The sequence below is a fragment of the Tachysurus fulvidraco genome, chromosome 6 (assembly GCF_022655615.1).
Source record: "Tachysurus fulvidraco isolate hzauxx_2018 chromosome 6, HZAU_PFXX_2.0, whole genome shotgun sequence".
NCBI lineage: Eukaryota > Metazoa > Chordata > Actinopteri > Siluriformes > Bagridae > Tachysurus > Tachysurus fulvidraco.
Genome location: NC_062523.1, coordinates 6,826,410 through 6,839,493, shown reverse-complemented (window position 1 = coordinate 6,839,493; position 13,084 = coordinate 6,826,410). Strand labels below are relative to the sequence as shown.

Genomic DNA, 13,084 nt, shown 5'->3' with positions numbered 1-13,084 from the left:
TTAGAGAGTCTGATTCGTAACCCAAAGGTTGTGGGTTCGAGTCTCGGGCCGGCCACGACTGAGGTGCCCTTGAGCAAGGTACCGAACCCCCAGTAACTAACATAAAAATGGCTGCTCACTGCTCTGGGTGTGTGTTCACTGCTGTGTGTGTGCACTTCGGATGGGCTAAATGCAGAGAACAAATTCTGAGTATGGGTCAACGTACTTAGCGTATGTCACTTCACTTTTCACTTTCAAAGTCGTTTTCTTCTTAACTGCTACCCTTGTTTTGCACAGTCCACAGAATTTCCTAGCACCCTGATTTTCTGGTTGTCTGCATGGCTCTGCTTTCACCCTCAACATGGACTTTGATGATTATGATTTTTGGGTGCACGTTAAGACCAAATTAAAATCATATTAAGCTTTACAGTATGTTTGCTGTTTTTATTTGCGTTGAGCTTATTTCCAACAATGTCCACTCAAATATTTCTTGCAACAAAGTTAGCAAGGGTATAAATTTCCCACCATGCCTACAGTATACATCTAGCAAACTATAAGTGATACAGTAAAAAAAACTCCTGCTAAATGCCTACATCCAGTAAAAGGCACATTTTTGGATTATTGAATAACAAAAATTCTAACATTCTAGTACATTCAAACATCCATGTTATGAGACATTAATTCTTTATCCACTTCAGTGTGGGCAGATACCTCATACGCTAGCTGTTACAATGCACACACTAGCTATTGCTATAATTTCATTTCACTGCATCATTGTAATAAGATAGTCAGTTATTTATTGGTCTCCACTGGAAAATTTGTTGAGTTAACTAGATTGTGATATAACTCTTCTCTGTCTTCTATGACCACGTTGGGGCATTCATAAAAGGAACAACAAAATCATGTCCCATTAGCTAAGGCACAGTTTTTTTTATGCTTTTCATGAAGTTTACTCTGGATTCCTCTCTATTTAAAAGACTTTAGGCTGATTGGTATCTTAAATTTGTCTGTGCTGTGTGAGTGTGTGTGATTGTGCCCTGTGTTAGGTTAGCACACTGTCCAGGGTGTCCATGGGTCTTCTGGGAATGACTGCAGGCTTCTTGTGACCCTGAATAGGATAAGCAATATAGAAGTTGGATAGATGGATGGCTAAATAAAGGAGTTGTCCTTTTTGTGTCTATCGTACAGACTGGTGAAGATAGCTGTATGATATGGAGAATGTACTCCAGCATTATATTACGTTTCCTTATGCCCACTGAAGAGCGTCTGAATGGAGTGGCATTGGAGACCGAGTTCATCATTTACTTGCTGTATTTCACACAGATACAGTATTTTTCGCACCATAAGTCGCACCGGATTATAAGGCGCAGTCTCAATTATGGTCTATTTCTGTCCTTAACCCATACATAAGGCGCACCATATTATAAGACGTATGCTAAAACATACGGTCTACAAAAAAAAAGGTAATGGAAGTTTAGTTGAACTTTATTCAACTATTTAACAATACACACACATTATTTTGTAATCAATCTTCTCCCACAAATCCATCAAAGTCATCTTCTGTGTCTGAATTGAACAGCTGAGCAATTTCGCCATCAAACATGCCGGGTTCCCTCTCATCATTGTTGGAGTCGGTCTCGTTGCCAGGTGGCTGTTCAGCAATGATGCCGGCTTTCGCGAAAGCTCGGACAACAGTTAAAGCAGATACCGTAGCCCAGGCATCCACAATCCATTCACATATGGTGGTGTAACTCGCCCGGCGCTGCCTCCCAGTCTTAGGTGTGTTCGCCATCTGTGATCCATCACTCCCACGCCGCTCACAACTTTACTTTGAACGCCCTGTTTACACACATGTCCAGCGGTTGGAGCGGTTGTGCCTCGTAAGCATGTCTCTTCACTGGTGCCATTTTCGGGGGTCCTTAGACAAACAAATGTTGTTTTGCAACATACCGGTAGTATACCTACGGAGGCGTGGTGGAGGTAAGCGTACGTACTGTAAGTATTATGTAATGTTCTCTAATTGGTTTATCGCTGCCAGCGTATGTAGTGTATGTATTACATCCCTGTGTCAGCAGGAAATGGTCCGACATTCAATCGAGCGGAGCGCTTACTAAAGTCACACAACAAAATTTTTACAGATATCGGAACTCAGTGCACACATAAGGCGCACCAGATTATTAGGCGCACGGCCGATTTTTGAGAAAATTTAAGGCTCTTAGGTGCGCCTTATAGTGCGGAAAATACGGTACTCCACATCGTCATTAAATAATTCCAGAATCAAGACACTGACTCTGTAATTCACTTGATTGATTTGATTCATTTAATTGACATAATTGATTATCTATGGTTAGAAACTAACAAGTAAAGGATTTATTCAAAGGCCCAAGAAATCTCAGTATTTTAATTCTTATCTTTCTATTAAAAAACAACAAAACAGAAAAAACAGCTCCACCTAGCTCTTACACTACATGCATGCGCTACATATATACTTTGCTTTTATTTCCTGATATGTGGGACATTTTGGATTAAAGTGTCTGTTAAATGAATACATTCATTCATTTTCTACCGCTTATCCGAACTTCTCGGGTCACAGGGAGCCTCTCAGGCGTCATCGGGCATCAAGGCAGGATACACCCTGGACGGAGTGCCAACCCATCGCAGGGCACACACACACACACACACTCTGGACAATTTTCCAGAGATGCCAATCAACCTTCCATGCATGTCTTTGGACTGGAGGAGGAAACCAGAGTACCCGGAGGAAACCCCCATGGGAAGAACATTCAAACTCCACACACACAAGGCGGAGGTGGGAATCGAACCCCCAACCCTGGAGGTGTGAGGCGAACGTGCTAACCACTAAGCCACCATGTCCCTAAATGAATACATGTAAATGTGAATGTCTAATCAGAAGTGCAGAGCATTAAAATCTGGCCCTAAAATGCATCAGAATTGAATCCAAGCCAGTATACAATAATTAAATTCCTTAAATTCCTCACAAATAGTGCATTAGGAAGCTTAGGCATATTCAGTTGCTTTGGTGTTTTCAGCACACAGTCTCTTGACCTTTGGGAAAAGCCAGAGAGGGCTGTTTACTGCAGCACTGTGTAGCTGTTAAAATTTAATGGCGTATAAAATTGTAGCCCAATTTCTACGCAAACATAGTCCACTGGAGATCAAGTAAGCTACTACTTCTGTGTACTTAATAAACTGGCAACTCAGTCTGAAGTTTGTATGTTATAATTTTCAATATTGCACCAATTTTCTGGGTTATACATTGGAATTTTCTCAGCAGCTGCAGCACAGATCAGAAATCTGGAGCACACTGATTAGAGTGAATTATTGTTGTTAGATCTGACTTGGATAAAAGAACCCTATTACTTTTTTCGGTTTGTGTCTTCCTCTCTTCCTGCAATTTCTCTCTCCTCCTGTCTCCTTCAATATATCACTCTTATATTTTCTTACTGTTGCTCTTTGTCCTGTTCTCTTTCTCTGTCTTTTCTGTCTCTGTTCTTACTTATGCTTCACTGAGCTGTACTGTATTTCTACACTCATCTAATAATCTCACTTTCCTCCACCCAAATCTCTCTCTCTCTCTCTCTCTCTCTCTCTCTCTCTCTCTCTCTCTCTCTCTCTCAAATGACCAAAAAATAAAATATGGTCTCTTAGAGTCTTTCTTCCCTCCATCAAGGCCACTTGATATATTCCACCACTCTTTCTACAAACTAAAGGTGCCTTAAGTGCATTTTTTATTCCATCTTTCACTACAATTCTGACAGGTTAGTACTCGGTAGCTCGATTCTTAGATGCCAAAGTTGTCTTATGAATTAGAGGTGGCCAAATCGTGCCAGATCGCCCTATAGTCCGATCTGGTATCGAAGATTTAAAACTTTCTCTGTCATTTTTACAGAGTGTATAAGTGCAGTTTTCTGTTTTGATAATGATGTGATTGAGGAGGAGTATTGTGGTTGTTTTGAAAGCTAAATACACTGTTGATTTGCTGAACTGATTATTCTTATCTCAGTTTTTATTCTTATCCTGCTTTAACTTTATTCTGCTTTTTTCTAAATTTGTGATGCAAATTGCCATGTTTTTTTTTTGTGGATTTTTTGTGCTTGAATTGGTGAAATTACAAATTTTTCTAAACTCCTATGACTCCTATCTACCTTCTGTCAGAGCTATACTCATGTTTGATGCGGATGAATTGGAGTGTAATTGTGAAGATGACATTTTTAATACTGCAGTCAATTACAAATAACATTTGCTGTTTCCTGATGAGTTTTATGATTTTGTGTCAGAAATAGCAAGTGGTTCCACAGAGCCAAAATTAGACTCGTACGCATGGATAACGACAAACAGGGGTTTTATTAAATACATGGGGAAAAGACATATGAAAAACACGGAGCGAAACCGAAACCACAGAACAAAATGAGTCAATAACGAGGTGGACTCAATTCGACTGAATTCAATTTATCGGACAATTCACATTGTCTCACAGCAGCTTTACAGAAGTATAGAAACAGAAGACAATGTCCTTTTTTTCCATAATAGATTATAGTCCAGTGGAATTGTGCAAGCAAGAGCTCCTGAGAAACTGATGGGTGAGCGTAAATCTCGGCAAACATGTACGATAGACAACGGGTATAAATAGGGGAAATAATCAGGAACACGTGGAACAGGAGTGCGGAGGCGGGAATGAGGATCAGGCTGGGAAACACATGTAAGACCCAATATAAACAAAAATGCTGTAACATTCACAGACAGACACCTGGGGATCAAACCTGTCTTGTGTGCACTGTTTTATTAACAAAACAAGAATCAAAACGAAACTTATGTTTAACATAATGACTATGACATGAAAACCCTAGGTAATAAACAAAACACAACCTGGACATGACAACGACTTACGGCCCTCACTGATGACAATAGTAACAACCGTATCATCGATATGAATGACAATGATTCAAAAAACAAAGAGAACAAGACAGGCATATATAAGGCAACCAATCAAGGTAAGGGTGTAGCAACGCCCACATAGAAACAATATGGTGGGCGATGAGAAAACATCTCCCAGCACTCCCTCTGGTGGTCTGGCAAGGAACTGTCTAAGCTCCTGACAAAATGCATGGCAAGATATGACAATACCTTTGTCGACAAAATCCTCAGCATTTGTCAACCCCTTATCAAGCACTGCAGTAATCACAAAAAACTGAGGGACTGATTAATTTATTATACTGCACTGTTTGTGCACTTATCTACACCTTAGACTTCATGTAGTTTAATGTTCTGTACTCCTGCAGTGTCTTGTGTTGCATAATAAAAGTTCTTGAGACAATATTTCCTCCCCCTCTCTACAATTAAATGGAATTGATGGGATAACAATAAAAACCTACTTGACCTGACAACTTAGGCTGAATGACAAGATTTGAAAACTGCACGTAGGTGTTTTGAGTGCTTATATAATAACACAGTTCTTCCAGCTCTTCTTGTTTTCTTAGATTATCATTGAGAGTCCTGGCAAGTTAGACCCAAAACATCTTTCTGCTCTTATGAACAAATTTATCAAGGCTCCTTCGGCATCTGCCTTTTGTCTGTGTGAACCTTTCCTTTATTACTTTTACAGGAAAACCAACCAGATATTTTTTCTGTGAGTCATCGTCTTCAGCTGTCCTATCTCTTTCACCATTTCTGTCTTTCCATTCTCTTCATTCATGTCACATTTAAGTAGATTCAGAAATGCTAGTGTCTCGATGAGTCTTACAGGCTTTTAATAATTGACAACCCCAAAGTGTTAGATCGTTAATTAAGACAACGGCAATCTCCATGTAAAATATACTTTGAAAGAAATAAATTAAAAATAGAAATGAAGAGTTCTTGGAAGGGACAATTCAAGGACAAAAGGCTCACTGAGCCATGAATCAGGGCCATATACTGTATTTACTCCTAGGTTGTTGAAGATTTAATTCAGGCCAAAAGATTTCATCAACACCATTACGCCAGTAACAATCTTGAATGGTCATATGGAAATGGAAAGGTGTCAGCTACAACCTCTCAGTAGACCCGATGCTCTATGACCCGGCTACTGTAATTAGCTTTATGCCCTTGAGTGTAGTCATGTCTGAGTGTCTGAGTGATCTTGTTTTGGTTTAAATCAATCCACACTCATCTCAAAGGAAATGTATGTGCAGTGACATTTAGCTTAGTTTCTTGTCTTAAATAACAGTCTGTATTAAAATAAGAAACATACAATTCATATTAACTTATCATCCAACCGTCCATCCATCCATCCATCCATCAATTTTCACACTTGCACTCATTCACACACTACAGTCAATTTAGAGATGCCAATCAGCCTACAATGTTTGTTTGTCTTGTTGACGTTATCAACTGTTCACTGATGGAGTCTTAATGGGTTCTAAGTAGTAAAATGTTCATGGATTCAAAGCAATATCATGTCAATCTCCTGGCTATTCATGTGGTTCTTCCATATCACCAGTCCTGTAAGTGATGAGATTCCAACATGCATCAAGTTGTATCAGGAACGTCTGAAGAGCGGACAGGTTCTTGATCATTAAGTCAGAGTCAGGATACTGTGTTCTTACTGCTGTAGCCTGGGTTCAGTTTCTGAGCAGGGAAATGACGCAGGCACTAAGAGGTTAACTCTCTCTCCATGCTGGTGGCAAGATTGGATAAAATGAGAGGGGTGCATCAGGAAGGGAATCGGGCATAAACCTGTGCCAAAGGGCAATATGTAGATTACAGACTCCAAACAGGGAGCAGCCGAGGGACGAAAGCACTAGCAGTTGAGCCGTGGTGGCCATCTAACAGTTTTACATTTATTAAGTAGATGGTGGTTAATGGAGGAACCAAGATAGAGCTACTACCTCATGTTGCATTACAAATCATAATACTTTGAACCAACTATAGACAAAAAAGTTAATATAAAAAATCCTATCTTTTTAGCTGAGCTAGTTATCTAATGTTGGTTGGATTTGCTGGTACATTTCTATCAGTAATAATAAAGTAGAGCGAGTGACAAACTCAGCTCAAGGTTGATGGCCATCCACACATTCGCTCTCTGCACCCCCTTTCACTTTATCTCGCTCTTTCTTTCAGCGCAGTAATCCGTCTTTGCAAAGCCATTTTGTGTAGCCAGGCAGCGTGTGTGTTTCCATGGCAACTTGTCTCATCCATGTGAAACGTGAATGTGAGGTTATTGCGCTTTGTATTTTACTTTATGACTTTATGGATCTCATCGTTTAATAAAGTCACATGGGAAACAACAAATTACTAATGTAGGTCTTCAGTGTGTGTGTGTGTGTGTGTGTGTGTGTGTGTGTGTGTGTGTGTGTGTGTGTGTGTGTGTGTGTGTGTGAGAGATCTCGTTTTAAATCATAATTCATCAGTGCACTGTTTATAATTAAGAACTACACAGCAGTAAAATATTCTCTGTTGCATTTTTTATCCTTCATTCTTCACACTTTGTGCCTGGCACATCCAGTCAAATGATGTAAAAAGTCGTGCCAGATGTCCTGCTCTGCCACAATGCTAAAAATGATCAGGATATTAAAAATTAACACCCTGTTTTTTCTTCATTAAGTCCTAAATGAAGGCAGATTTTTTTCTGTCCAGCTAGCTGCTAATCTTCCCATTTCCAGGCGCACTGATTTAATAGAGGAAACGACCTGTTTTTGTTCCTGTGCTAATTGTGAAATAATTAAGCTGTTTTACATCACCGAGTGTAATCCAATAGAACAGCATCCTTCAGGAGTAGATCATTAGGACATGGCCTATAAATGCCCCCGAATTTATCACAGGGGAGTAAAATACAAACAAATAACACAAGTTGAAGTCATGTCCTTAATGGAAATGACAGACCTTGTAAGACATCTTACATGGAACATCTGACTTATTCTGATTATACTGAGATTTCAGCTCAATTAATGAACACAGTCCTAAATTCTCAATTAAAATATATAAAATAATGATTTCTCAGTACCTTTGAGGGAAAAAAAAACTAATTATGTACAAACATTTGGCAGAAGGCCTTATCCAGAGTGATACTGCTCCTCTGCTCTTACTACTACTCCTACTACTGCTACTGCTTCTACTACTGCTACTGCTCTCAATATTGCTATGGTTTCTACTACTGCGTCTACTACTGCTACTGCTCCTATTACTACTCCTACTAATAATCCTTCTACTCTTACTACTGCTACCGCTCCTACTACTCATATTACGACTGCGTCTACTACTGCTACTGCACATACTACTGCTACTGCTCCTACCACTCCTATTATGACTTCTACTACTGCTACTGTTCCCACTACTGCTCCTACTACTGCTAATGATCATACTACTCCTACTGCTACTGCTCGTATTACTACTTCTACTAATACTCCTTTTACTCTTACTAATGCTACTGCTCCTACCACTCCTATTATGACTTCTACTACTCCTACTGCTCCTACTACTACTCCTACTACTGCTACTCCTCCTGCTACTGCTTTTACTACTGTTCCTACTGCTGCTACTACTCCTACTAATGCTATTGCTATAACTGCTACTGCTCCTACTACTGCTTCTTCTGTTACTAATGCTATTGCTACAACCGCTAATATTACTACTACTACTACTGCCTCTTCTGCTACTATTTCTATTGTTATAACTGCTACTGCTACTACTACTACTGCTTCTTCTTCTACAAAAAGTTATTGCTACAACTGCTACTACTACTGCTTCTGCTACAGTTGCTGGTACTGCTGTGCTACTACTGACACTACTATTTACTTCTACTACTGTTACTACTGCTATTACCATATTGCATTGGCTCAAATTTTGCATTGATAATAAAATACATTTACTAACCTATAAAGCACTTAATGGTCTCACGGCACAGTACCTGAGCGATCTTTTCGTTTTTAATCTGTCATTTGATCAAAAGGTGCAGGCTATTTGGTAGTATCTTAAGTACCAAAGGCTACAGCAGGGGGCAGAGCTTTTTCTTACAGAGCCCTCATCTCGAGCTTTTTCTTAGGAAGCCCTCATCTCTGTGTCACCTTCTGGCTTTCCCTTTTAGTCATGAATTAGTGTGAGGTCTGTGGTGAACTCGCAGTTTGCAGTGACTCATTAGTTACTCAGGGTTCTAGGTTGTTGATTGAATGATTGGGGTTTAAGCCCCAGTGCTGCTGCTGTTGGGCCCTTTAGCAAGGCCCTTTACCCTCCCTGCACCAGGGGCACTGTATCATAACTTTCCCTGTGCTCTGACCTCAACCTCCTCTGTTGGGTTATGCCCTAATTCATCCATTTTACTACTGACATCACCACTACCACTGCTGCTGCTACAACCACTACTACTGACACTTGTACTGCTTCTACTGCTTGTACATCTGCTACTACCACTACAGCTGTTGCTACTACCACTACTACTGCTAGTGCTGCTACTACTGCTGCTACGAATACTGCTGCTACTAGGGAAGTCATGGCCTAATGGTTAGAGAGTCTGACTTCTAACCCTAAGGTCGCGGGTTCAGGTCTCGGGCCGGCACGACTGAGGTGCCCTTGAGCAAGGCACTGAACCCCCCGACTGCTCCCCGGCTGCCTACTGCTCACGGTGTGTGTGTGTGTGTGTTCACTGCTGTGTGTGTGTGCACTTTGGATGGGTTAAATGCAGAGAAAGAATTCTGAGTATGGGTCACCATACTTAGCCATATGTCATGTTGTGTCACTGCTATTACTACTACTAGTAATGCTGCTGCTGCTACTAACATTAGTAGTGCTACTACTAATACTGCTGCTACTACTAGTGCCACTGCTATTACTGCTACTAGTAATGCTACTACTACTACTGCTGCTACTGCTACTGCTTAAAATACTGCTATTACTACAAATAATACTAATGCTACTGCTTCTACTACTGCTCCTAATACTGCTACTACAACTGACACAACTACTACACCTACTGCTGCAACTGCTCTACTGCTCCTAACACTGCTCCTAATACTGCTACTACTCTTACTACTACTCATGCTACTGTTCTTACCACTGCTCCTACTGTTGCTACTACTACCACTACTAGCGATACTGTTACTACTAATACATCCATCCATTCATCCATCCATCCATCCATCCATATATTTCAAACCCCAGAAAAGAATTAGAGAAAGTGCATGAAGAGCCCTGTGAAATTGTGATGCATGCGTGGGAATGGGGGCATGAGGTGAGGATGTAAATGGGAAGTAGCGCTTCGTGTAATTCCATTAGCCTTTACACACTGTCAGTGCTGGAAAACAACAGCATCACAGCTATTCTTCAGGCTGTTGTCACTGCATTAGCAGTTGTTTATAGTGCTTGCTGTGTTCATGCGTGTGTATGTGTGTGCGTGCAAGCCTGGATCAAGATAGAGGCTGGCGGGAATGCAAAAGCTGAGCAGCAGGTGCACAACGATGATGATGATGATAATGATGGTGATGATGATGATGATGATGATGATATCAACGCCCATTTCCTAATCGGTCTCTCTCCCTTTGGTGTGTCTGAGGCTGCTTTGCTGGGGCATAGCCAAAGAAATAGGGTGTATTGGTCTGTGTGTGTGTGTATGTCAGAGAGAGAGGGGGGGGGGTAGTTGCCACACAGGCTAAGCCCATCTGCTCACTGTCTGAATCTGGTCGACACGGAAACCATAGCTATGACGCTTCTAGCTGTGGCAGGCTCTTTGACTGTGTAGGATTGTGTGTGTGTGTATGTGTGTGTGTGTGTGTGTGTGTGTGTGTGTGTGTGTGTGTGTGTGTGTCTGAGTGTTTATCAGGAATATGAACATGTCATCATCGGGAGATCAGATACGCTAGTGTCATGAGGAGAGCACGCCTCCATCATAACAGTGAGAGAAGGAGCGAGTGAGGAAACAGAGGGAGGGAGAAAGAAAGAGAGAGAGAGAGAGAGAGAGAGAGAGAGAGAGAGAGAAGGGAAAGGAAATGAAATGAAATGAAAGGAGAAAAAAGAACAGCAGAACAGTAGAATTGGAAAGATTTCAGATATAGTGAGTGTGATGGATCCTCAGTAAGCTGCAGTTCCGGTTTAAGAGCGAGAGAGAGAGAAAGAGAGAGAGAAATAGACAGAGAGAGAGAGAGAGAGAGAGAGAGAGAGAGAGAGAGAGAGAGAGAGAGAGAGAGAGAATGATAGATAGAGGGCGGGAGTCTGTGTGAACAGGACCTTTGTGCAACTGTGTCTGTGCGTGTGTGTATGTAGCTCGTGTGTCACTGCGAGAGGTCTTCTGTTCTGTCAGTGCTGCGACGCTATTCTCTCTCTTTCGCACACGCATACACTCGCGCTCTCATTCACACACACACACACACACATATTTTGCCTGATGCTCTGTTTAGCCAGTGGACTCCAGGATGGATGGTGCGCTTTGAGGACGGCGAGCGCCGACACGCACATGCTCAACCTGCTACCTGCTGATTCCGTTACACCATAGGACAGTACACACACGCTTTTGCTCTCTCTTATACACACACACACACACACACACAAAGACACAGACACATATTTTTTCAAGCCATGGATTCACTCTCCCCCGACATGGATGGACTTGAAAACAACTCCATGAAGTACAGCAGGAACGAGCAGACGGAGAAAATGTGGCTCCGGCTCAGGGGAATGTAAGTTGCTGAACGCATTTGTCTCTTGATCGGGTATAAAGTTGTTTATGATGCAGTGTGTATAATGTTTGGAATGCTGACACATAATGTACCACTGCTTCTCTGTAAAGGAACTGTCACAGAGTTTGTAGTTGGTCATGTAATAAAACAACGAAGTGATGGAATGGAAATGAAGTGAAATCTCACTGCTCTCTTTAAGTTAGTTCGATCACCACAACCTATTATTCCTTATACTACGCATCTTACTTCAACTTTGGGTCTTGTTTTAGACTTTGTCTTGAAAGGATGCCAAGAAAGACAAACCAGAGCTATAACTTTTGCCTGAGGCTGAATAATGTTCTTTTGAAATTTAATACTGTTTATGATGACAGAATTATGTAAAGCTGTTTCCATTCATTTAAAGTGCGTATGTTCGATTTTGTGTCACGTGTCTCGTTCTTTATTGTGTGGTGGCAAAACAAATGAATGAATAAGTGATTAATAGCAGTTATTATCTACGCAAGCAGTAACATTTAAAGTAATCGAATAAATTTTATCGATCTGGACTATTTTCATGTACGTATTCTTGCTCTGTTTTGTACATTTGACCTCTTTTCACTTAGGATTCTGTAGTAGTAACATCCTGTTTTTAAGCGTATTGCTGCAGCAGGGGGAAGATAAAAATCCAGAGAAAGATATAACTTGGCTTTTTAGAAGAAAATAATTCAATGTTCAGTATGAAATACTGCAAAACACCAACAAAAAACAACCTATTTTGAGAAAACACTTACTTACATCAATACTCTACGATAAACACTTATATACTGTACTCTAATACCAAGATTCTCCATTGAGCACCAAACACTGACATGTACCATGAAACATCAGCAAACATTCTCTGTCAAACTAACATGTTGTACACCATCAAATACAAATACCAACATTACCCAATTAACACCAACAAACACCAATGCCTTCTATAAAACACCAACAAAAACAACCTACAGTATTCTTCCAAACACCTACTTACATCAATAATCTACTGTACAACACACACTAACATACTGTACACCATCAAAAACAAATGCCAGATATTCTCTATTGAACATTAACAAATACCAGCGTCCTCCATCAAACACCAACAATACAGCATTCTCTGTCAAATCCTAACTTACATCAATAGATTCCAATAAACTTGATCAAATCCTATCCCTAAACCTAACCTTAAAAGCTTCGCACATCAATACTTTACAAAAACATCAATATACTGTACTCCATCATACACAAATACCACCATGTTTAACTGATAATCAACAAACACCAATGTCCTCCCTAAAATTCAACATTCTCCATCAAACACCAGTAAAAACAACCTTCTATGTTAAGCACCTCTTATGCCACCGTTCTCTAACAAACACCAATCTACTACTACTATCAAATGCAAATCCCACCATCAACACTAATGT

At 40.6% G+C, this 13,084-nt stretch overlaps 1 protein-coding gene across 2 annotated transcripts in view; it reads left to right on the top strand.

Annotated features, from left to right (window-relative positions):
* Positions 1 to 10,708: 10,708 nt before the first annotated feature.
* Positions 10,709 to 13,084, top strand: part of pde1a (phosphodiesterase 1A, calmodulin-dependent) — a 94,995-nt gene continuing 92,619 nt past the window's right edge. The window contains exon 1 of one of the 2 annotated variants that reach the window (XM_047815341.1): positions 10,709 to 11,639. In XM_047815341.1, the coding sequence (XP_047671297.1) occupies positions 11,539 to 11,639 (101 nt within the window). In that variant the 5' untranslated portion in view covers positions 10,709 to 11,538. The remainder of the gene's footprint in view (positions 11,640 to 13,084) is intronic. The other variant, XM_027162624.2, reaches the window with a different exon arrangement.